This window comes from Palaemon carinicauda, chromosome 30 (genome assembly GCF_036898095.1).
Source record: "Palaemon carinicauda isolate YSFRI2023 chromosome 30, ASM3689809v2, whole genome shotgun sequence".
NCBI classification, from domain to species: Eukaryota; Metazoa; Arthropoda; class Malacostraca; order Decapoda; family Palaemonidae; genus Palaemon; species Palaemon carinicauda.
Genome location: NC_090754.1, coordinates 51,364,259 through 51,390,758, shown reverse-complemented (window position 1 = coordinate 51,390,758; position 26,500 = coordinate 51,364,259). Strand labels below are relative to the sequence as shown.

The window sequence follows — 26,500 nt, the reverse complement described above, 5'->3', positions numbered from 1 at the left end:
GCCATACATTTACATTCAGGAGACAGAACTGATGCAAAGAAAGTAGCTTCATATGTGTATACAAGCTTTTTTCTAGGGCAACCCACATATGTGTATATAGTCTGAAAAGTAATGGGTGAGAACACTAACCTGAGGAACACCAGATATCACATTCATATACAGGTACTGTAGTCACTATAGTGACCATCGTCATTGTAGCCAGACCTCTGGTATACTCCCCATCCTTGCAACTTCATTGCCTAAACCTACCACGTACAGATGCTTGTACAGTAGTTCAAACTACTCTCAGATAGGGTATTCCATTAGAAATAAAGTTTGACAAAGCTGTCTTGGACTTGAATGCGGACAATTCACAGACTTTGTTGAGTTTACGTGCTACTTTTACATATATACAGTATATTAATAATGGGTTTGCAGGGGTTAAAAATTACAAAAATTACCCTCTATGAGACACTGCACACATCCAATTTTATGAATAACCAATATACAACAAACGTCATACTTACTCCATAACCAACATACAAAAAAACGTCATACTTACTCCAAACTTGAAACCAGTTACGACTAAACCTCGACATTCAAATGCTATAACTTCTTTGAAGTTTGGAACATCATCAGCATTATAGCATTTTTTATTCTGCATCAATACATCTGCAAGATAAGAAAAATCATCAAGAATTCATTTACATTATGAACTGGTTAAACAGTTGTCAAACAAATAACATAATACCTAATAAATGAATCTTTACAGGAGTTAAGGTTAAAGCTCAAAAGGTACATTGGTATGACTAATAGGGGAAAACCAGACATAGACTTTAAATAAAGATGATTATACATTATTATACGGTAACGGTGTAGTTTAATCTGATGACTGCAGGATAATATGCTGAAACAAACGCAGCCGTTTCTCAAGATGTCTTAGATTCGATATATGTGAAACTACAAGAATGGAGATCTTAGAAACAACTGTAAAAATATCTCTCTTTCTCAATATAGGTCGGCAAATTTTTATTAATCTTATTTTACTAAGACTAATCACTTGAAGACTTTACATATCCTGAAAGAATGTGCTCTTCAATGTGAACGTGCCAACTAATTTCCTGACTTCCCTAAGGATTAATTATATCCTAATCTATCATCCTTTTCCACAATATTTCTGGACCTTCCTACAGGGTCTCATTCTCTTACCTCCATACCTACTGCTATTCTGACTGGCTGTTTCTCATCACAGGTCCAAATCACCTGAATCTTTTAAGTTTTCAGTCTTTCTTCCTGTTTTTGGGATAATATTTTTCCACCAATTCCTTGCTTGCAATATAATTTTCTCACTATACTCAAGCCATGAAACTTAATATTCTAAGGTTACATTAAAATCACTAATTTTGCTTGTAAGTGACCACATTTTTACTTTATAGAGTGGTATTGACCCCATACACTCATTTTTTTTTCTTTTTTTTCTTTTTTGGCCAACTACTAAGGTTGAAGTTGAAAAAAACCAGAGGTAAAAAGTAAATATCAATAAAGGTTGGAAGTGGCATATGACAGAGTGAAAGGTAGAGAAACTGGCTATCTAGAGGAGTGGAAGTTTGTACAAGAAAATTTTGTTAGGATTGCACGTGATGTGTGTGGAAAGAGGATTGTCGGAGGCAGCATGAGTAAGGGTAGTGAATAGTGGAATGAAGTGGAAGAGAAAAAGAGGGCATTTGGAGAATGGCTGCAGAGTAATAGCGTATGGAAGTATGAAAGATATGGAGAATAATGTAGAAGTAAAATGTAAGGTAGCTGAGGCAAATACATCAGCTGACTGAAGGAAGGTGAGGTCAGGGTTTAGGTCGTTCATATGAAAAGAAGAAGAACAAGTTTTGGAAAGAAGTGAAGAGAGTAAGGAGAGGTGGATCAAGAAATGAAGAGACACTGAAAGATGAAAATGGAATGTTGATGATAGGAGAGGAGGCAAGGAAGAGGTGGGCTGAATATTTTGAAAGGTTGCTGAAGGTTGAGGATAATAGGGAGGCAGATATAATTGCTGTTGGAGGTGTTGAGGTTCAGTAATGGGAGATGAGAATGATGAGAGAAAGATTACAAGAGAGGAAGTGAAGAGAGCACTAGATGAAACTAGAGTAGGAAAAGCACCTGGTATGGAGGGCGTGTACTTGAATGGTTGGTGAGATTGTTTAATACATGTATATGTTTTATATTGTAAATGGTAACAGTGGACTGGGTATGTGCGCTTATTGTTCCACTATACAAAGGTAAGGGAGATGTGCATAGGTATTTTAATTCAAGGGAATGTGATGAGGTTATACAGAATTGGTGGAAGGTTGTTGCAAACAGTGAAGAGTTTATACATAGGCAGTAAAATGTGTTAGGATAGGAATTGAAGCTAGCATCAATGACAGATCCAAAGTACAATGATACAAATGAAATACCTTGCATATGATGGCAAAGGAATAGTTGAATAGTTATTAATTTCACTACCATCCCCTCATAAAGGTAGGATGGAAGGAAAACTACTACTTACAGATCCAGTTCAGTAAGAATTTCTTAAAAATGTACCTTACTGTATAAGCAATAATGTCAGATCCAGTGTGTAATGGTACAAACCCTTTATCTTCTAGTAAAGGGAAGGGCATATGAAGCCAAAGAGCGAGTCATGGTAACTTTTCCGTAGACTTATATCAACTACTTTTACCACAGAAAGATGCTTTCCGTCTCGTGTGGGAGCTGGAGGGGCTACCCAACTAAAATACTAGAGCAAAAAACAAATGTGTTGAAGGACCCGTAGATATACATCATAAAATGAAGACTCTACTGCAGATTGTTTGGAATCTAAGTGGGATCAATACCCCTGACTTAAGGAGTTCCAGTTCATGCTAGTACCTTAACCACCTCAAAGGTCAAAGCATATGATCTTATATATCTCACAAAGAAAGAAAAAGACTGTGATCTTTTGGCACCTCTTTCCTAATTCTGCTAGTGCCAATTAAGATAAACCGACATACCCCTGAGATATCGAGTCCTATTCAGATAGCACTGCAGAGCCCTCTTGAGACAAAACTGAAAGACTTCTTTTCAATCGTCAGCATGGGTTATTATATAAGAGACAAACCAACTTGCCAACTCTCTTCGTCAATCCTATGGCTAGCCAAAAGTTAGACTTGTGAGTTAAATCTCTGTGTGACAATCTTCTCAAAGGCTCATACATGGTGAAGGGCGAGGACAAGGATGACTGTCCTCGCGTTGAGTAAGTTCAGTGAGCACATTCGCCCCGAGCAAGGATTTGCTACAGAGGATAAAGGTCCAGGAAGCACAAAACTGAGCAGAAAGGATTCTCTCCAGATGGCTCTAGATGGATAATGTGGAAGCTACCCTGGCAAGAACAGAAACATTATTCTACAGTGCCCCACGAACCAACACTGCCACAAGCTGGCTAAAAGTCCCAAGGACAGCTACAAAAGACAGAGTATCTTGAAATGAAGAAGGCTTCGCCGTGTCACTAGGGAAAATGGGAAGTACTTACTGACCCAAAGGTTGTACGAGGGTTAAACGGCCACCCAAGAGACATTGGGAAGGGTACCAGGACAGAGAAGTCTTCTTCCTCCTGCCATATCTTCCACTGGGAGGATGGCTACTCCTAACACTCATAGTGTGGAGAGCCTGCATGTAGGAGTGTCTTCTGCATGAAGGGAAAAGTCAGTGGGGATCTGTCTCCATCTTGGACATAAGCGCCCCGCCCCGCCACGCCCAGACAAACCCGCATGTCGTACATCCTCAAAGCTCGCACACCAAAGACAAACCAGCTTGCACTGTTATCTTCTATTTAAAGAACGAGGGCTTTGTATTCGTATAGGACCAGTTAGAGATTAACAATGATTTGTGATAATAACACAATTATAATTTGCACTGGCGCACTAAGAAAATTCTGCAAGTTACTAAAAAAAAAATTGAATAATCTGTGTTCACATATATAGTTAATGATACAATAAAACCAATCATCCTTACCCATAGAATTTATCTTCTTGCAAAGTTTACACTTGATGAGCAAATTACAAATCCCACGAGATCCTGGCATCTCAACCTGTTCATCTGAAGACACAAATTGCCATTTATCAGCCTCTTCATTACAACTGGTACATTTTATCTGTGGAAAAATGAAAAAAAAAACTTCAAATTTCCTCTCTTTGCTATAAGAAAATATTTATTATAATATATCAGTGCATTCTTATTTCATAAATAGTTACATAACAAAAATTAAACCTATTACAATATACTTGAAAAATTCAACTCAATCCCTTGGCACATTTCAGTTTTATAATACTGTACTTAAATACTGAATTATAAAATTGTCCATTACTACTTTTTTGCTGGTAACTAAGTACCAAAGCATTGTCACTATCATCTTCAGTAATGTTTAACAGGACCACAGAGACATTTAAAAACCTTCAAATGCTGAAATTTCAAAGTGCCTGTTCAACAGAAAGAGAAGAATGAGGAGTTAGGAATCCAATAGCAAATAATCCCTTAGCATAGAGCGTTCTAATGATATTTTTCAGACCCGTTTTGAATGAGAGCCTATAAACATGTTTAATATCACCAATTTTAAGTAATTTGTATTTTTCGTAACAGTACTTATCTCGAACTACTTTCTTAGGGGTATCTGGGATCTCCTCCCATCCGACCAGAATTTTGTGTAGTTTATCCTATTCCCCTTTTCTATGCGGGGCATCTCTGGTGGAGTGATACGCGCCCACAGACGACCCGGGGTCAGAGAGCATGCTTGCTCAGGTTTCGCTCTCCAGTAAGTTTTGTCAGATAGGTTTCTATTAAGTCCTATAAAGCACTCGGGATAGGATGGGCCGGCCATAACCCGAAAGTAGTCCGAGGTAAGTACTGTTAGGAAAAATACAAATTACTTAAAATTTGTGATTTGTTCCAACACGAAGTACTTACCTCGAATTACTTTCTTAGGAGACTTATACCTTGGGAGGTGGGAGTGTACCACAGGACCCAGAGACCGTGATGAGGAGAGAAAAGGGGGGAACCTAGATAGGAGGTTAGGTTCTGCTGACCCTTCAAGAGAAAACACGAGAAATAGGGAAAACTACCCAAAAAACTATCTTAGTGTCTAAGTAACTCACCTCTGTAAAAATCTTCGGAGACATATCCATTCACTGACGATGTATGCCTTGGCAGTTAAAGGGTTTAGTGTCATTTCAGGGAGGGTAATAAGGGACCAGGGGGGTACACCTTTAAATCTTTTGAAGCGCTGAAATGATGGGAGCAAGAGAGAATCTGTCCAAGGACCTCCTCGAGCATTCCTTCAAGTAGTGAGCTGTGAAGGTTGACTGATTGGTCCAAGTACCTGCCCGCAGGATTTGGCCGACTGCCATGTTCTTTTCAAAGGCCAACGAAGTACTCAGACCTCTGATGTCGTGAGGTATAGGCTTACCCGGAATAGGCATCCCTGCACTACTGTAGGCTGTCATGATCACTTGCCGTAGCCAGGAGATCGTGTTTTTGGAGACTGGTTTCTTCACTAAACCTGAAGAAAAGAACAGACTCTTGATTTCGGGTCTAAGCCTGACTGTCCTCTCCAAGTACTTCTGTACTGCTCTGACAGAGCACAGCCGCAAATCCTTCAGGTTGTCTGTACGTGGGATTGCCGGCACTGAGAAGCCTTCGAACTTGGGGTCCCAGACTGCAGGGTTCTGGGTCTTGGCCACGAAGGACAGTACGAACTTGAAGGTAGCTCCACGCCAGCCCTTCGAGTGTGACACCTCGTAAGAAAGTCCATGCAGCTCCCCTACCCATTTTGCCGATGCCAGTGGTAACAGAAAAACTGTCTTGAGGGTGAGCTCCTTGTCTAAAATGTCCTTGTCTAAGATGTCCTTTAGGGGTTTGAAGGGAGGTTCCGTCAACATCTTCAGGACCCTAGCCACGTCCTATTGGGGCACTCTAACCGCTTGAGGATGGCATGATTGCTCGAAGCTCTTGATGAGCATCGAGATGTGTCTTGAGGAAGCTAGGTCGATGCCCTTCAGGAGGAAGACTTGTCCTAGGGTGGCTCGGATTCCTTTAATGGCTGGGATGGACATATTTACCTCGTCCATGAGATAGATCAAGAAGTCAGCTATCTCCGGGATGGAGGCTTTCAACGGCTTGATGTTCTTTGCGACGCACCACTTCGTGAAGGTCGCCCATTTAGCCTGGTACACCGCGGCTGACGACCGTCTCAGGTAATCCGACATCCTCGTTGCGGTCTTCGCCGAATACCCTTCCTTCCTCAGGAGACGCTCGATAACCTCCACGCGTGACGGCAGAGGGACCGAGGGTTTTTGTAGAACCTTTGAAAGTGTGGTTGCCGGAGAAGGTCTGACCTGTCCGGAAGGGCCAAGGTGGAAGGCGCGCCAGTTCCTTGAGATCCGCGAACCACTCTCTCTCCGGCCACCAGGGTGCTACCAAAGTCATCCACAGGTTGTCCGCTCTCCTCACCCTGTTGAGGACTTGTCTAAGCATTCCGAAGGGAGGGAAGGCTTAAACGTCGAGGTTGTCCCAAGGATGCTGGAAGGCATCCTCAAACGGCGCTCCTGGATCTGGCACAGGAGAACAAAACACGGGGAGCTGTGCGTTCAGTCTCGTGGCGAAGAGGTCTATTACTGGCGAGCCCCACTTCTGAATCAGAGTCTTGGCCACTTCTGGGTGCAGGGACCACTCGGACCCCACCACTTGACCTATTCTGCTGAGGCCGTCAGTCAGGACGTTCCTCTTCCCTGGAATGAACCTGGCCGAGATCTTGATCTGCTCCCTTTCGGCCCATTCCAGGAACTACAACGTGAGGCCGCCCAACTCCCTCGATTTTAGTCCTCCTTGCTTCTTTATGTAGGCCACCACCGTGGGGTTGTCGCACATCAGTGCCACGGTGTTTCCCCGGAGCTTCTGAACGAACTCTAGGCATGCCCTTTGCACTGCCATCTTTTCCAGCCCATTGATGTGCAGTTTCTTCTCCTCGGTTCCCCATCTTCCTCTTGCTGTGCTGTCGAGGAGATGAGCACCCCAACCCTCCTTTGATGTGTCCGTGAACAGGAGCATCTCCGGAGGATCGCCGCAAAGGGCATCCCCTTGAGGGTGTTCGAAGTGTCGTGCCACCACTCGAGGACCTCCTTTGTTTCCGGGGACATCGGGACCACCTTGTGCGGGGAGTCTCTCTGGTTCCAGGCCTCCTTCATGTTCCACTGTACTCCCCTGAGTTTGAGTCTCCCCTGTGGGACTAGCTTCTCCAATGACACGAGGTGACCTATTAGTCTCTGCCAGTTCTTGGCTCTCCTGGGCTGACCCAACAGGAAGGGCCATAGGATATGACTCAGGTTGTCCAGTCTTTCCGCGGAAGGGAATGCTCTTGCCAATCGGGAGTCCAGGACCATCCCGAGGTAGGTCATCCTGGTGGAGGGTATCAATTGGGACTTCTCCAGGTTGATGGTGATACCCAGGATGCTGCAGAACTGCAGGAGCTTCGTGCCTTGCCCCCTCAGTACTTCCCTTGAGGCTGAAAGCAACAACAAGTCGTCCAGGTACCGAATCAGGCGTATGCCCTGTTCGTGCGCCCAGGCTGAGACCATCGTAAAGATCCTCGTGAAGATCTGAGGGGCTGTGGACAGACCGAAGCAGAGGGTCTTGAACTGTAACGTTTGGGTACTCCATTTCACCCTTAGGTACTTCCTGCTGGAGGGGTGGACAGGGACCTGGAAGTATGCATCTTTGAGGTCTATGGACATCATGAAGTCTCCTTCCCTCAAGGCCGCTAGGACCGACTTCGGAGTGTCCAACTTGAAGTCGGTCTTGCACACGTACTTGTTGAGGGCTGAGAGGTCTATGACCAGTCTCCAGCCCCCTGTCACTTTCTCCACCAGGAAGAGTCTGCTGTAGAACCCTGGACCTGGGTTCTTGACTGGTTCCATTGCCCCTTTCGCCAGCATAGCAGAGACCTCTTCTTGCATGGCCGTCCTTCTCAAGGGGTCCTTCGGTGCCAACCATTCCGCCTGTACATCTGGTATCAGAGGTGGGGGGTCCACAAGGAAGGGCAACCTGTACCCTTCTTTCAGGACTGTCACGGTCCACGGGTCCGATCCGTGGTCCCGTCATGCTTGCCAAGAATGTTTGAGGCATCCCCCCACCTGAGGCTTCGGCAGGAGTAGGTGGCCTCTCTCCCTATCTCCTTCGAGAGGCACAACCCGAACGACCTCTTCTGGTGGCTGAATAGGAGGGCCTAAATGCTGACTGCGCAGCCGACGTTCCCCTACGGGAGGGCTGCGAAGGTTGCTGCCAGGATGTAGTAGGGGCATCTCTCTTGGGCTGGTTAGGTGAGGCGCGAGGAGGGAGAGGGACGTCAGACGGAGCTCTTCTATGGGTAGGTCTTCTTGCTAGCGGGGACCTGGGTTCCGCCACACCCTTTAGTTTCCTCACCCTCTCCACCGTCTCTTCCACTTCCTTGAGGGGGAAAACTGACTCGTCCCACAGTGGAAGGCTCCTCAGGGACCTCGCTTCCCTGTCGGGGAGCCTCCTTACAAGCCTGCTGAGCACTGTGTCTCTCTTCCTCAGAATACAGTTGGCGGTTTGTGTTATCGACAGATGGGAAAGGAACTTCAGGGCCTTACCTCCCGAGCTAATCAGCTCCTTCAGCAAGGCCTGATTTTCCGGAATTGCGAGGTCATGCACGAACTGGAATCCTACCAGCGTGGAGGCCCACCAATCCAGCTACGATAACACGTGGATCAAGTCCCTAGACAGCTCCTCCATCATGGCAGTCTCCGCAGGGGAAAAACAAACCGGTGCCGTGGTAGCCCTCTCCTCTGCTGCATCCTGTCCCAAGATGGCGACTGCTGGTTCTACAGCGCAGGCCCCCGCGCGGCGTCCTTCCGGGAGGTACAACCGGGACTGCATCTTCAGGCCCTGGAGAAGCCTAGATGCGCTCTGGTTCTTGGGGGTTTCAGCATGGTTGGCCACGACCTTGCTAACGTGCGCCAATCACAGCTTCACATCCCTTGCCAAAGGGAGGGCTAGCGAGGGCCTCTGCTGTACAGGCGCATCCACCAACCTGTTGAGGCTCGAGAGCCAGACCTCGTCAGTAGAGGGCTCCGGTTCGTCCAGCCTATGGTGCCGTCGGATGAGGCCTATCACCCTCCTGTATGCGGAAACCTCCGCTGATGAACTTTCTTCCCCGTCTTCTACCTTCTCCGTTGGGGGCCCCAGTTCTCGTGACGAAGGACCTCCGACGGGGGGAGCCGCACGGGGAGGAGGCATCCTCCTGGAGTGGTCCAGTTCCCTCGCTTCAGGCAGTAGGATGGGCATCGCCACTGGAACGGAGGCCTCCGTCCTGGTTCTATCTCTTCTTCCGGCGGACTATGGATCTGCGGGCTTGCCCGTCGAAGAAAGGTGTTTCTCCCATTCTGGACGACTCATCGAAGATCTTGAAGCCGGGACGCGGCTGTCAGACCAAAGGGGCGACTCTCCCAACTGGATGGGTGGAGTCGGAACCTTCACAGACTTATGTCTGTCCCTTGGTGCCTGATGAGACGAGTCCCTCCGTCGGTCATACCTCCTTTCGTCGACAAAGCCTACCGGTGAGCGGGGCCTGGGGCGCCATCCCGAGGTGCCCGCGACTGCTGCAACCCCCAGGGGTTGGCTACGGGGAATGGAGACTCGCACCCATTCCTCCTCCAGCGAAAGACTTCTCCTGAACTTCCTCTTGGGGGAGCGTGAATGGGAGCGCGCTCGAGATCTTCTCCTGCGGGACCTATCTCGTCGTCTCCTATGGTCTCTCGGGGCCCCGTCTTCTGACGAGTAGGAGTAGGCCTCGACCGAGGAGCCCGAAGACCTGTAGGACCTCGTTGGAGGGCATGAATCTTGCCGCGTTGTTGGTGGTTCTGCATGGGGTTCGGCCGGAGACGAAGGCTCCATGAAGTCCGCCGGGAACGTAGCTGAAGGCGTTGGAGGGGAGCGGGGGAGCTCCTCGCTGGGGAACCAGGTCTCAAACTCCTCTTCTGTCCTCAGGGGCGATCTGAAGGGCGTCTTCGGAGGCGCCCACCCGAGGGTGTCTGATGGCGGCACCCTCCGCTGCTGACGCACCTGAAAAACCTGCCCAAGAGGCGGGAGAAGAGACTGTTGCCGTTTTTCCCAACATCGGATCGTCCGAAGAGACGGGACCTGCTTTCAACAGGGCTCCGTCTCCCGGATACACACCCGCCCCCCACTTGCCTGGACCGAAGACATAATCCCACTGTCAGGTAACTCAGACTCCTGGGGAAGGGCCACGGGCCGCTTCCCCACAACAGACTTACCTCGACCCCTACTCTGGGTAGGGGAAGACGGCAGAGAGACTCTGTCCGACGGGACGCCGGGCGAAGCGAGGGGCGAAGAGACGCTGGACTTCCTAGGGGACCGTCGAGAGGCCTTCTTCTTCTTAGTGCCGTACCGCACCCACTGCACTTCATTCCAGGACTCGCACTCCGGACACGTGGCTGTAGGGGAACACACACTGCCCCTACACGACGAACACAAGGAGTGCGGCTCAACTTCAGGCTTAGAGAGGAAAGCGCCACATGATTTTCCAGCCACAGGCCCAGGGCAACAACGGGGATGCTCCATAACGCACTAGTAATACACCACGAGACACAGGAACACAGAGGGAAAGGATAGGGAAACACACAAAGGGACCACGTGGGGACCGCATGAGACACAAAGGGATCGGGGACACAAAGGGTCGCACTGGGTTAAGAGAGAGCGTCGGGGTGTTAACGCCGACGCGACCAGAAACTCACTGGAGAGCGAGACCTGAGCAAGCATGCTCTCTGACCCCGGGTCGTCTCTGGGTGCGTATCACACCGCCAGAGATGCCCCGCATAGAAAATGGGAGTAGGGTAAACTACACAAAATTCTGGTTGGATGGGAGGAGATCCCAGATACTCCTAAGAAAGTAGTTCGAGGTAAGTACTTTGTGTTGGAACAAACTACAATTCATGCACTTCATTTAGATATTTACCATCAAAATCAGTATAATGTCTCACAAGGCCTTCAATATCTCCATCTAATTAATATGATATTTTGATTATAAAATAAATTTTTGAATATACTTACCCGGTGAATATATAATAGCTGACGTCTCGGACGGCTCGACAGAAAAACACAAAAACTCGCGAGCGATCGCCATGAAGGTTGCGGGTGTGCCCACCAGCGCCAACTATCGGCCAGATACCGCATATACATGTAAACAGCTCCAGTTCTTCTCATCCCGCTGGGTCTCTATCGGGGAGGAAGGGGGGGCCTTTAATTTATATATTCACCGGGTAAGTATATTCAAAAATTTATTTTATAATCAAAACATCATTCTTAAATATTAAACTTAGCCGGTGAATATATAATAGCTGATTCACACCCATGGTGGTGGGTAGAGACCAGTATTAATACAGTTTACGGCATATATGCTTAGAGTTTTTGACAGTTATATTATAACAAAACCCAAATAAATATAGGTACCTGGTAAGAAAGCTGACTTTGACGATTACTCTGCCTTGTTAGTCTGTCTTCCTCACGAAGCCCAGCCATCCTCTTAGGATGCTGAAAGACTCCCAGGAGCTGAAGTATCAAGGGCGGCAACCCATACAACAGGACCTCATCAAACCCCTAATCTGGGCGCTCTCAAGAAATGACATTTGACCACCCGCCAAATCAACCAGGATGCGAAAGGCTTCTTAGCCTTCCGTACAACCCGAAAACAAGATTAAAAACATTTCAAGAGACAGATTAAAAGGATATTGGAATTAAGGGAATGTAGTGGTAGAACCCTCACCCACTACTGCACTCGTTGCAACGAATGGACCCAGTGTGTAGCAGTCCTCATAAAGAGTCTGGACATCTTTTAAGTAAAATGACGCGAATACCGACTTGCTTCTCCTAAAGGTCGCGTCCATAATACTTCGCAGAGATCTATTTTGCTTAAAGGCCACGGAAGTTGCTATAGCTCTTACTTCGTGTGTCTTAACCTTAAGCAAGCAACGGTCTTTTTCATTCAAGTGAGAATGAGCCTCTCGGATTAAAAATCTGATAAAATATGACAAAGCATTCTTTGACATAGGTAATGATGGCTTCTTAACTGAGCACCATAAGGCCTCAGATCCACCTCGTAAGGACTTAGTACGAGCTAAGTAGAACTTAAGAGCTCTTACTGGACACAGTACTCTTTCAAGTTCGTTGCCTACGATCTCTGACAGGCAAGGTATATCAAATGACTTAGGCCAAGGACGAGAAGGCAGTTCATTTTTGGCCAGGAAACCAAGCTGAAGTGAACATGTGGCTTTATCTGTGGAAAAGCCGATGTTCTTACTGAAGGCATGAATCTCACTGACCCTTTTAGCCGAAGCCAAGCACACTAAGAAAAGTGTCTTGAGGGTGAGATACTTCAGGGAGGCTGAATGTAATGGCTCAAACCTGTCTGACATCAGGAACCTTAGGACCACGTCTAAGTTCCATCCAGGAGTCGCCATACGACGTTTCTTAGAGGTCTCGAAAGACTTAAGGAGATCTTGGAGATCTTTATTATTGGAAAGATCTAAGCCTCTATGTCGAAAGACCGAAGCCAACATGCTCCTGTAGCCCTTAATAGTGGGTGCTGAGAGGGAGCGAACATTTCTCAGATGTAAGAGAAAATCTGCGATTTGGGCTACAGAGGTACTGGAAGAGGACACAGATGCTGACTTGCACCAGTCTCGAAAGACTTCCCACTTCGACTGGTATACTTTGATGGTAGAAGCTCTCCTAGCTCTCGCAATCGCTCTGGCTGCCTCCTTCGAAAAGCCTCGAGCTCTTGAGAGTCTTTCGATAGTCTGAAGGCAGTCAGACGAAGCGCGGGGAGGCTTTGATGAAGATCCTTTATGTGGGGCTGTCGTAAGAGATCTACCCTTAGAGGAAGACTCCTTGGAATGTCTACCAGCCATTGAAGTACCTCTGTGAACCACTCTCTCGCGGGCCAGAGGGGAGCAACCAACGTCAACCTTGTCCCTTCGTGAGAAGCGAACTTCTGCAGTACCTTGTTGACTATCTTGAATGTTGGGAATGCATACAAGTCCAGGTGAGACCAGTCCAGTAGAAACGCGTCTATGTGGATCGCCTCTGGATCTGGGACTGGCGAGCAATAGATTGGGAGCCTTTTGGTCAACGAGGTGGCAAAGAAGTCTATGGTGGGTTGACCCCAAGTCGCCCAAAGACTCTTGCACACGTCCTTGTGGAGGGTCCATTCCGTGGGGATCACCTGACCTCTCCGACTGAGACAGTCTGCCAAGACGTTCAAGTCCCCCTGGATGAATCTTGTCAACAGGGAGATGCCTCGATTTTTTGACCATATGAGGAGGTCCCTTGCGATCACGTACAGCGTGTGGGAGTGAGTGCCTCCTTGCTTGGAGATGTACGCCAAAGCTGTGGTGTTGTCTGAATTGACCTCTACCACTTTGTTTCGCAGAATGCTCTCGAAATTCATCAAGGCCAAGTGGACTGCTAATAGCTCCTTGCCGTTGATGTGCATGCTCTTCTGAGCTGAGGTCCAAAGACCCGAGCATTCCTGACCGTCCAGAGTCGCACCCCAACCCAAATCCGACGCGTCTGAGAACAACACGTGGTTTGGGTTCTTGACTGCTAGGGACAGACCCTCTCTCAGACTGATGTTGCTGTCCCACCAGTTCAGGCATGCTTTTACTGGTTCGGAGACCGGGATTGATACAGCCTCTAAAGTCTTGTTCTTGTTCCAGTGAGAGTCTAGATGGAACTGGAGAGGGCGAAGGTGAAGTCTCCCTAGCGAGACAAACTGCTCCAGGGATGACAGAGTCCCTACGAGACTCATCCAGCTTCTTACTGAACAACGTTCTCTTTTCAGCATGAGTCGGACTTTGAGCAGGGCTTGTTCTATTCGGGTGGCAGACGGAAAAGCCCGAAAAACTAGACTGCGAATCTCCATCCCAAAATATATAATCGTCTGGGATGGAATCAGTTGGGACTTTTCTAAGTTGACTAAAAGTCCCAACTCCTTTGCCAGACCCAACGTCCAGTGTAAATCCTGCAGACAGCGATGACTGGACGATGCTCTGAGAAGCCAGTCGTCCAAGTACAGGGAGGCTCGAATTCCCGAAAGATGAAGGAATTTTGCCACATTCCTCATGAGCCTCGTATACACGAGAGGAGCAGGACTGAGGCCGAAGCACAGTGCTCGAAACTGGTACACCACATTCCTGTAAACAAACCTCAGAAACGGTTGGGAATCCGGGTGTATAGGAATGTGGAAGTACGCATCTCGCAGGTCGAGAGAGACCATCCAGTCTCCCTCTCTGACCGCTGCTAAGACGGACTTCGTGGTCTCCATCGTAAATTTTGTTTTCGTAACAAAAACGTGGAGCGCACCGACGTCTAGCACTGGCCTCCAACCTCCTGTATGCTTTGGGACTAGGAAGAGACGGTTGTAAAACCCCGGTGATTGAAGGTCCGAGACTTTCACCACCGCTCCCTTCTCTAGCAACAGAGACACTTCGTGATGTAGAGCTTGTCTCTTTGACTCCTCTCGATACCTGGGAGAGAGGTCTATGGGAACTGTTACTAGAGGAGGTCTGCATACAAAAGGTATTTTGTACCCCTCCTTGAGCAACAGAACAGACTCTTGGTCTGCACCCCTCTTCTCCCAGGCCTGCCAGAAGTTGTTCAGTCTGGCCCCTACCGCTGTCTGAGGACGTGGGCAGTCAGACTCTGCCACGGGAGGACTTGGCTCCTCTCCTCTTACCTCTCTTTCCCTCGGCACGAGAGCCTCCCCTGCTGGGAGCTCTGCCACGAAAGGGCGGGATAAACCTCGACGCAGGAGTCTCGATTCTGGGTCTCACAACAAAGGATGAAGAAGGAGCTCCCTTGCGAGCAGAAGAAGCCATCAGGTCATGTGTGTCCTTCTGCACAAGCGAAGCAGCAATGTCCTTAATCAGCTGTTGTGGAAACAAAGCAGCCGATAAGGGAGCAAAGAGCAGTTCCGATCTTTGACAGGGAGTAACTCCTGCTGAAAGGAAAGAGCAAAGGGTTTCTCTCTTCTTCAAGACTCCCGACATAAAGCATAAAGGTGGAGGCAAGCTCATTGGAGCCATCGCGGATGGCTTTGTCCATACAGGACATAATAAGTAAGGATACATCTTGGTCAGCAGACGAGATCTTCCTACTTAATGCTCCTAAAGACCAATCTAGAAAGTTAAAAACTTCAAAGGCCCTGTATACGCCTTTAAGGAGATGGTCAAGGTCCGAGGAGGACCAACAAATTTTCGAGCGTCTCATGGCCAGGCGACGGGGAGAGTCTACGAGGCTTGAGAAGTCACCCTGGGCAGAGGCAGGGACTCCCAAGCCGAGAACTTCTCCCGTGTCATACCAGACGCTCGATCTAGAAGCTAGCTTAAAAGGTGGGAAGGCAAAGGCCGTCTTCCCCAAACTCCTCCTGGTAACCAACCAGTTGCCTAGAAGACGTAAAGCCCTCTTAGAAGAGCGAGAAAGCACTAGCTTAGTAAAGGCAGGCTTGGTAGGAGCTAAGCCTAGCGCAAACTCAGACGGAGGCGAACGAGGAGCAACAGTAACAAAATGATCTGGGAAAAGATCCTTGAAAATCATCATGATTTTCTTAAAATCCATCGAAGGTTGTACAGCCTTAGGTTCTTCTACATCAGATAAAACGTCCAAAGGATTATCATTAGGAGGAGGATCAGCAACGTCCTCATCTGAAGGAACCTCGTCCGACAACTGATGAGTCTCAAGCAAGGGAGAGACCTGCCTTGGTGGCAATGCTTGACAAGCAGAGTCCACACGCAAAGGAGCATCAGCAGCAGTCCAGGACGCTACGTCATGTAACTGCTTAACGGACTGACTAGCAACAACAACAGGAGCGGGAGGACGCTCGACGTCAACTCGAGACTGCCTTGACAGCCTAGATTGAGCAGTTAAAACAACTCTAGACTGCGGTGCTTGACGCTCAACGTCAAAACAAGTCAACTTAGCTGGTCGGTGAACGTCCTGAACGTCAACACGAGCATGCGGCAGCGGCTGAACGTCCACAAGCGGCTGAAAGTCAACACGGGACTGCATCGAGTGAGGCTCTAAGTCACGTGACTGACGTGACTTTGTAACGTCAACGTCAACAGGACGAGCAAAGGCTCGTTTGGGCGGCTGACGGCCAGGATCTCGATCAGCGTAACGGCGAGGATCATCGTGAACCTGCTCAGCAGTATACTCCTCCATAAGAGAGGCAAGCTTATTCTGCATATCCTGCAGGACAACCCATTTAGGATCAACGGAAGTGGGTACGGGTCGAGACGATGGTAACGTCTGTGACTGCAAAACATTGCCTAAACTAAGACTCTCGGAGCCCGTGTTACGCTTCTGTTTAGGCGGCGAGCAGTCTTCCGATGACTGCACAGGGTCAGAGCTGTCCCAATGGCTACAACCAGGACGCTGGACCTGTCCTGAAGGGACTGACTTCCGCTTTAAGGGTCTCGAAACCTTGCTCCACGGTTTCTTACGCGAGAAGCCTTCGGATGACGAGGAGAAAACCGCCTCGCTCGTCTTATGGTAGGGGCGGTCTTGACGAGACACGCCCGAAACCATAGAGGGAACGTCTGTTCGTTGGTTAAAGCCTCTCGTCCCCATAAGTCCTACGACATTACTTCTCCCTGGTGCATGGGAGCTTGCAAGAGGTCTCGGACTAGGCGAACGACAAGCACGAACAGACGAACCCTCGGTCGCAACACTGATAACACTTTGCGCACTAATCACTTTATCCCCACGATTTTCTAATGTGGCACTCTGACACTTTAACATCCGCCATGAGTTGATTACGGTCCGTAGCCAAAGATTCAACTCTCTCGCCCAACGCTTGAATGGCACGCAACATATCCCGCATTGATGGTTCATGAGTGCTAGTAGAAGGTTCAGGCACAACTACTACTGGGGAAGGATTAGGTTCAGGGGCATGGGAGGAGGAAAATTCTAATGATCTAGAGGAACTTCTCCTCACCCTATCTCTCTCTAGCTTACGAGAATACTTATCAAACTCTAGCCAGTCAAATTCCAAAAGTACCACGCACTCATCACACCGATCTCCTAATTGACAGGTTTTACCCCGGCAATTAGAACACACGGTATGTGGGTCGAGAGAGGCCTTTGGAAGACGTTTGTTACAATCCCTAGCATTACATTTACGAAATTTAGGAATTGGAGAAGGGTCAGCCATTTTGAAAAGTCAAAGAAAATCCAAAAACAATCCAAAGTCATCAAAAATAAAATCTATCCAAAAAAGAGTTCAAGAGTTTAAATTGAAGATAAAAACACCTGCACTGCGAAAGCTCAAAACCAAAAAGAAGTACTTCACCAAGAATGACGAAAAACTCCAGGTCAACAGCGAGTAATGGAATCAACTTGTCGACAAGACCGACAGAGAAGAACTGGAGCTGTTTACATGTATATGCGGTATCTGGCCGATAGTTGGCGCTGGTGGGCACACCCGCAACCTTCATGGCGATCGCTCGCGAGTTTTTGTGTTTTTCTGTCGAGCCGTCCGAGACGTCAGCTATTATATATTCACCGGCTAAGTTTAATATTTAAAAAAATAAATTCTAAAAATGACAAATTTTGAATATTTTGTATTTTTCCTTACTATACAAACCTGTCCATGTTCTCCCATTGATGTTGGAATGAATCTTGGCAAAGAGCCAGGGGATGCGGGACTGGTGAGCAGTACAATTGGAGGCTGAAGTTCAGGGCCGTTGCGAACAGATCAGTCGGGGAACCCCACAAAGTCAGGACTTTGTTGGCTACTAGATGATTCAAAGACCACTCGGAGCCCACTATTAAGTCGCTCTGCTCAGACTGTCCGCTAACATATTCTGCTTGCCCGAAATAAAGCGAGCCGATAAGGAGACCGAGTTGCCTTCTGCCCACATGAGTATCTGTACTGCTAGATGGCACAGCGGGTACGAAAAGGTACCGCCTTGCTTGTTTAGATAAGCAACTACTGAGGTGTTGTCGCTCATTAACAACACAGAGTGCCCCGCCAGGAACTGGTGGAACTGTTTGAGGGCGAGGAATGCTGCCCTCATTTCTAAAAGGTTTATATGCTAATACCTTTTGGATTCGGACCACTGGCCGGAGGTGATATGGCGCAGCATGTGGGCTCCCCGCCTTCTTTTGAGGCATCTGAAAAGAGCATCAATTCCGGGGGGAAATGAGAAGATCGGCCCCTTTGCAGAGGTTTAGGTCTGTCAGCCACCATCTGAGGTCTGTCCGTTCCTCTTGCCCTACGCGGACTAATGTCTCCCTGGAATCAGTGGTCTGATTCCATTGGGATTTCAGCCGCCACTGGAGAGATCTCATCCTCAGGTGGCTGTGGAGAACTAAATGTACCAAAGAAGAGAGATGACCGAGCAGATGCACCCAGCGCTGCGCTGGGAGCTCTTTCCGCCTGAGGAAGGGCCGTGCTACCTTCCTCAACCTCCAAATCCTTTTGTCTGATGGATATGTTTTGTGCCTTACAGTGTACAATAGCATGCCTAGGTATACCAGTTTTTGAGAGAGAATCAGATGAGACTTCTCGAGGTTTACCATGATCCCCAGATCTTGGCAAAACCTTAGAAGCTTGTCTCCATGGCGGAGAAGGGCCGCCTTCAAGTCTGCTAGAACCAGTCAGTCGTCCAGTTATCTTAGGAGACGGATGCCGAGTCTGTGAGTCCATGCTGACACAATGGCGAACCCTCTTGTGAAAGCCTGAGGTGCTGTGGAAAGACAGAAACACCGCACCTTGAACTGGTATAATATATGGTCTAGAGAGAATATTAGATACTTATTGGAAGACGGATGGATTGGGATCTGGAAGTACGGGTCCTTCAGATCCAGAGTGCACATGAAGTCTTTCGGTCTGGTACCGAGTCTGACTGTGTTGGGAGTCTCCATCCAAAACGGAGTTTTCTGGACAAATTTTTTCACGGGGAAGAGATCAATGACTGGTCTCCACCCTCCAGACGCCTTTCCTACAAGAAAATGTCGACTGTGAAAACCTGGAAACGTGTCGCGGACCTCTCAGAGAGCACCTTTCTCCAACAAGGTCTGGACTTCGCTTCGAAGGGCTGACTCCTTTGCGGATCACTTCTGCTAACTAGTGGAAGGTAGTTACACCTTGCAAAAGCTTTATCGGCTGGTTTCAGCTATCGCCGAAATAATGCTCCTATGTAGATCTCCAGGTCTGTATACAGTGCTGTAGTTAAGAAAAATACAAAATATTCCAAATGTGTTATTTTTAGAATCTATTTATTTATCATATCCCTTGGGGCGGAGACTTGTTCGCCAGGAGGTGAACTACGCTTAAGACCGGCTTCTACCTCTGCCCTTAGAGAAGAGGCATGGGAGTCTCTGAGCTCCTGTTACCCTTTGGCGGCTCTCCCTCGCGAACGAGATGTGTGTTTCCCTGCATGGGAAACACTGCAAGAGTGAGCTGTTACTGCCCCTGGTGGATCAGCTACACCCTCAGAGTCAGTCACAGGAGACCAAAAGTCGGACTGACAGGCTGCAGCACCTGCGCCCACAGGAAGAGGACGAACCTCCGCGGAGGAAGGAGACGAACAACTACTGTCCGCTCCAATCTGAAATAGGTCAAAGAGAACCTCCTTTGAGGGGAGGCCTCCAACATCCAGTGGTGGCCAAAAAGAAAGCAACTTGGACATAACACAGGCACCCCCTGCAGGAATGGACAGGGCCTACTCACTAGGGAAGTCAACACTGTCCCCGGAATCACAAGGCTGACCTGGAGTAACCAGGGCTGCGCTGCTACTTGACGTTTCTATAGAAAGAACCGGCGGAGGAGCAGCTTCGGGAAGAGATTGGGGGGTAGAAGTAGAAGACCAGTGTTTCTTTGACTTCGAGGAAGACTCCAAAAGCAGAGGATCACGCTCTGACTTCTTCTTCAGTTGCCCGAACCTCTCCCATTGGGAGGCAGAACACTCACTACACTCTATCCAGGTGTCGTCCCTTGAACATCGGCGGCCTCGACAGGTCGGACATAGCAGGTGGGAGTCCGCCTCAATGTTGGACATGAAGGTATCACAAGCGCAGCCTTTGGGACCTGGACAAGTGCGCATGGGACAAAGTCACTCACACACACACACAATCTTAAAAGAAAAAGAGAATTATCTAAGCCAGTTAAATCCGGAGAGCACGAGTAATATGTCCATCTTTACCGAGCCAAGAAAGCAAAGTTGTTATTCAACCCAGGTGTATGAGTGAGAGGGTTAGCTGACTACCCCCAGCTCCTCCTTGCTAACTAGAGGGTGCAGTAGTTATCCCTCACTAAAAATTATCATGGCTAGTTCAGCTTCGCCAAAAACAATATACCTGTACCCAATATAAATACAGTGAACCCTCGTTTATCGCGGTAGATAGGTTCCAGACCCGACCGCGATAGGTGAAAATCCGCGAAGTAGTGACACCATATTTACCTATTTATTTAACATGTATATTCAGACTTTTAAAACCTTCCCTTGTACGTAGTACTGTTAACAAACTACCCTTTAATGTACAGAACACTTAATGCATGTACTACAGTACCCTAAACTAAAACAGGCACAAATATTAAAGGCGATTTTATATCATGCGTTTCCTAAACACGCCAAAAAGCACGATAAAAAATGGCAACCAATGTTTTGTTTACGTTTCTCTGATCATAATGAAGAAAAAAACGCATTTAGTGTACACATATGTGTATAGGTTAGTTTTTGCATCGATTATATTGATTATACAGTATGTTGATTTTGTTATTACCAATGTTTTACTTAATTTTTCTTAGGACTTCCAAATGAAATGTTTTTCTTTATGACGCCGCCTGAAACGACGGCGTCATAAAGTACACTCAGTAAACAACCCCGCTCAGTAAACAAAGAAGGCATTTAACGCGCATGATGAAAGTGATAAATAATAATATTTACAGTAAAAGCTTTTAGAAAATATGTTATTACAAATATAACTTACCGTATCTATATAAAATCATACAGTACATACGGTACGTAGCAAAGCAGGAAAACAATTTACGAGAGAGAGAGAGAGAGAGAGAGAGAGAGAGAGAGAGAGAGAGAGAGAGAGAGAGAGAGAGAGAGATTGTTTTACGTACGTAAATGTAAATTTTAAACAAAAAAAATATGATAGGTTACAACACGTATACTCTTCAGACTTTTAAAACCTTCCCTTTAACTTAATGCATACAGTACTAAACTAAAACAGGCACAAATATTAAAATGTTAGAATATTAAAGTAAAAAATAAAGATTGTTACTGTACTCACCACGAAAGAAGTTCAAGAAAAACTTGAATGATGATGGCGATGAATTTGCTGCACAATAGAAATGATGATGATGAAGCTGATGATGTCTTCTACTGTGCAGCCAATGATAGTATTTTACGTCTCTTCAGACGGAGGTGTCTTTTCCTGGGACACCTCTTCAACTTCTTCCTGGGACACTTCTTCAATTTCTTCCGAGGGCATAGTAGCAGGAGGAACTGGCTCTTTTTTGCGAGGCTGGAAGAACATCGTGATCGGAAGTTGCTGCCGCTGCTTCTTTTTTCCCTTTAAGAGCATCCAGTAGGGAGTCATGTCTACATCGATTTTGTTGCAGAATTGCATAGAACAAACCATATCCTCGTCCCACTCTTGCGACAATTCTCTCAACTCCTTTGCAAGGTTGCAGAGCTTGGCAAGCCGTTCTAATGTTAAGCCTGTTTCTTCGACAATTTCTTGGATCTCTTCCTTTGTTTCACTGTCTTCTTCACTGGCCGATTTCGTCAGGTCTTCGGGGTCTGCGGCCGCGTAACTTCTGCCTTCTTTCAACATATCGAGAAGTGTCACCTTCTCAGCAATCGTCATCATTTTTCGGTGGCGTTTAGGCTCACTACCAGCCTTAGTAGAAGCAGAACGCTTGGGAGGCATTGTACAGTAGGGTTTAACAGAAAGTTCAACAAAAAGTTCAACTTAAAACAGTCACGCACAGCACAGATTAAAGTCCACAATAACTTAACAACATCTACACAGCGATACGGCGGGAGACAAAGTGACCGCGAATACGTAGATGCTGCGGGTTGGAGATGCGGGCAAAACACCAATCACAGGCTAGATAACAAAACTTGGGTTCTGATTCGTCATCTATCAGCGCTTGAACCAATCATAACCCGTCTTATGTGCTACGTAGGTTACCAATTCAAAGTACAAGGTACCCTACGTATACTGTACACTAATAATAATAATAATAATAATAATAATAATAATAATAAATAATGATAATAATAATAATAATAATAAATAATGATAATAATAATAATAATAATAATAATAATAACAATGATAATAATAATAATAATAATAACAATAATAATTTTAATAACAACAACAATAATAATAATAATAACAATAATAATAATACAGCTTTACGTACGCTATTTTACGCTTGTTTTGTTGTAGGATATGTCTCTCTCACTCTCTCTCTCTCTCTCTCTCTCTCTCTCTCTCTCTCTCTCTCTCTCTCTCTCGTACGCTTATTCGAGATGTGATTTTTGCAACAAAGAATATTATTGGATGCAGTACTACGTACGTATACATACAAAAGATTCATGGGAAAGATGCACATCCATTACATTTGTAGTACATTAGTAGCCATCAGCAGCCTTACACCATTCTAATATGGTATGACTGCATCTGATTTGCGTTTCATATTCAATTTAATTTTACTACATACTGTATACAGTACTGAATTATCGTATGATCACATTCTCTTTTCGTGTTTTATTTCTTTCTGTGCTGAATTATATGTCATATGTAATGCAATGAACAATCAGTAAGAGCAGATATTACTAATTACAGTATTAATGGAATTACAGGTAACGAAATATCGTATTTGGGGTCTTCAGATATCATGGTATTTTCGAAATTTCCGGAAAATCCACGATATGTATATATATATATGGGTTATGAAAAAAACCGCGATGGTTGAACCGCGAAGTAGCGAGGGCTCACTGTAGTGGAAGGTTTGTATTAGTGCAGGAACAAAGAAAGATATAGCACAGTATACAGTAACACAAAATAAGAAGAAAATCATATGTTTACGTTCATCCAAAACAATAACCAACGCGTAATTGGTGGCATTTGGGTTGGCGGGCTTTTGCTTGCATTGGCTGAGTACCAAATATTTGAGAATAGGGACATTTTTCACTTGAACTTTTTGGTCGAAAATCAATCTGTCCGAGCTTTGAGATGCTCAAATACTGAGATTCTACTGTATGTATGTATGTATATACAGTATATGTATATATTTTTTTTTTCTGGTCATGCTCAGGAGCATTGCCCGACATGTATAACTACTCGGTCTCTCCCCTTCCTCGGGTAGGGGGGAGAAAGTAGTTATACCCTGGTGTATGTGTGCATTTTATCTAAATATCAAGCAGTCTTCTTGGCGGGACACCTACATTAGTTTCTTATAGGCCTAACTGACTAGAAAAAAAATAGTTACTTCCAAAATTCTCCTTCAAAATCTTTGAAAAAGTTATTGAAAACCAAAAATGTGTGAAAAGTGTACAGTATACTACACGGTGTATGACTCCAAGTACCAAATTCATCTATATTATATGAAAATGAAAAAGCCATCCTTACCTTAATACAGTACTGAAAATCTTCTCCTGGTGCCTCTAAATTAGTAACATTTTCAAGTTGAGCCCGAATGGCGATTTTGAATACCTGCAAAATAGGAATCAGTGAAAACAGATGACCAAGGTTAACTCACATTGTACAGATGGGTTATTAAATAAAACTAAGCAGCAAAATAGCAACTGAAATCAGTTGTTTATTGATTCACATATGTACCATAAGTCAAAATACTATTCCATCAATTTAGCAATCAAAGTTTTTTATATTGTATTGCATTAATCAAAATTCTTTAAAGTATTGTACAGTACACAGTAATTAGCATTTATCATAGTTATACATAGATAAGTCTTTTAAATATAAAGTATGTCTTCAGTGCAAGCTAAACCGGCCACTGAATCGTTAATGTGGTACAGTATTTATAACTACAGAACTGACAAGTATTGCAGAGAAGCCAACCCCACCCGCCAGTCAGGGAAACTAGCACTTTTGACCTTCTGCCTGGAACTGAGAGGAGTGGTTGAGGCTGGAAGTGGAACTTAAAGAACTTAGATTTGTATAGCTAAGTAAATTACAGTACAAATTTTTAATGTGATTTATATTTTTCCCAACTACAGTATTAAAATCAGAGTCTTTCAATGGAAATTTGATTTCAGCGAAGCTGGAATGGATCTTAAGAGTTTAACAAGGTAGTTTTATCTACCAAAAGGTGGTGGGAAAGCTATGCCAAACTGTCTGTCAACCAGACAATCCTTTTGACCTTAGGCCTGGATTTGCGATTGAGTTGAAGTGGGAAAATGTGACTGAAAAGCTCTAGGGTTTGTATAACTAAGAAACATACAAAAATTAAAAAAATTTTATGTTTTTATATAAATAAAAACGTCCATCCTTTAATAGGAGACTCATTCTTAGGGGGAAGAAGTCTCTTTGAACCAAAATCTGCCTGGTTTAACTTTCCAGAGAAATGTCAGACAACCTAATCCTGCATAAGAATGAAGGTGATGACTTCTCTCAACCTCTTCACACTCTGAACAGGAAGATGACGCAGGAGTTATGTGTAAATGGTAATCAGTCATGGAAGAACCTATATCCTTATATGGGTCATGTCTGAATACGGTATATATGCGTCTAACAAACGATCGCGAATACATTCTACTCATCCTTTGTTTGAAAGGATGTGGGAGATATTTTTAATAAAGCTTGCGTGTAAAGAAAGATTGCTCAATTATGAGGCTAAATTGCATCTGCTGTTAGATCCAGCTCATAGCTGCCATGACTGCTGCACCCCATGAGAAGAAGAAAGTAGGGTAGAAGGCCAGTCAATACCCTTCATTCTAGACTTATGCCCAAACATCTATCTTAGAAGAGATATATCTTGTTTCACGTGAGCTAGGCTGGCTACATATCCTGAAGAGCAACCACCACAGGAACAAGGGTAAAGATGACAAAAGACTTGTGGATATAGAGCACACCCACAGGTAGAAAGGGTATAGGAAATCTGTGCTACACACACACACACACACACACACACACACACACACTCACTCACTCACTCACTCACTCACTCACTCACTCACTCACTCTGAACTCAGGAGCAAGCTACCTCTTTCCATACTTCAGAACAACTTAAGGTTACCCAAAAGATTGTTTGGCTGGCGATCGCTGGACTGGGGTTTGAGTCCTGCTCAAACTCATGAATTTCTTTAGTATCTGTAACCCCACCATCCCTGTAAGCTAAGGATGGGGGGTTGGGGGAGCCTATAGGTCTACCTGCTAAGTCATCAGTAGCCATTGCCTGGTCCTAGCTTCGGTGGAGAGGGAGCTTGGGCACTGATCATAGTGCATGTATATATGGTCAGTCTCTAGGGCATTATCCTGTTTGCTAGGGCACTGTCACTGCCCTTTGCCTCTGCCATTTATGAGTGGCCTTTAAACTTTTATAGAGATAGCGTTAGATCTTTGTCTGATGCTCATCTCAAAGGCTCACATGGAGCACTCATTATAGACTTAGGTACACTAGTTACATCCCACACCTGGTCCTGAGGTCTCCAGGTGGGCACAATTTTTTAAAGCTCTTCATGGGCACAGACAACTCCCACGAGGAATTCGGGAGCCCAACTAAACATGTTAATAGATCAGGGTACCACTCATCTTGTTCCTGAAACCTGGTGTGACCAACACTCTGTTGATCTGCCGGCAAATTAAGTTGTATGGGGGAAAGGCGTAGGTATAGTGATACAATGGTTGTTGTACAGTGTCCTCAAACACTTCCCATGGTTCTAAAACAGGGAAACAAACTCCTAGGTGTTCTCTGTATAGCCATGTGGTGAACAGGTTAATCACTAGTAATCCCAGAGTGAGAAGCCTTTTGGTCACAGAAGGAAGGGATCACTCTAAACTTACAACCTGTACCTGCTGACTGAGAGAGGCTACTAAAACATTTCTCTTATTATCATTATCATTAAAAGCAAAGCTATAATGCTAGTTGGAAAACCAAGATGATATAAGCCCAAGGGCTTCACCATGGAAAAATAGCCCAGTGAGGAAGGGAAACAAGGAAATAAATAAACTACAAGAGAAATAATAAACAATTAAAATACAATAAAAAAACCTAGAAGAAAATGAAGAAGCAAAGAGATGAGGAACTCAAATACCTAACAATTAGAGACAGACAGGTGGATCACAAAACACAAGATTATGAAAGTATAAATAAAATATGAGAAGTCACATCACACAATCTTATTCGGATGTCTATAGAGTATCTGACAAAGATGTT

The 26,500-nt window shown here is 45.7% G+C and overlaps 1 protein-coding gene across 1 annotated transcript in view; it reads right to left on the bottom strand.

Annotated features, from left to right (window-relative positions):
* Positions 1-26,500, bottom strand: part of LOC137623103 (CXXC motif containing zinc binding protein) — a 55,319-nt gene that overhangs the window by 5,794 nt on the left and 23,025 nt on the right. Inside the window, exons 2-4 of the mRNA XM_068353768.1 lie at positions 23,734-23,817; positions 4,003-4,141; positions 542-651 (exon numbers count right to left, since the gene is read on the bottom strand). Coding sequence (XP_068209869.1) covers positions 542-651; positions 4,003-4,141; positions 23,734-23,817 — 333 coding nt within the window. The remainder of the gene's footprint in view (positions 1-541; positions 652-4,002; positions 4,142-23,733; positions 23,818-26,500) is intronic.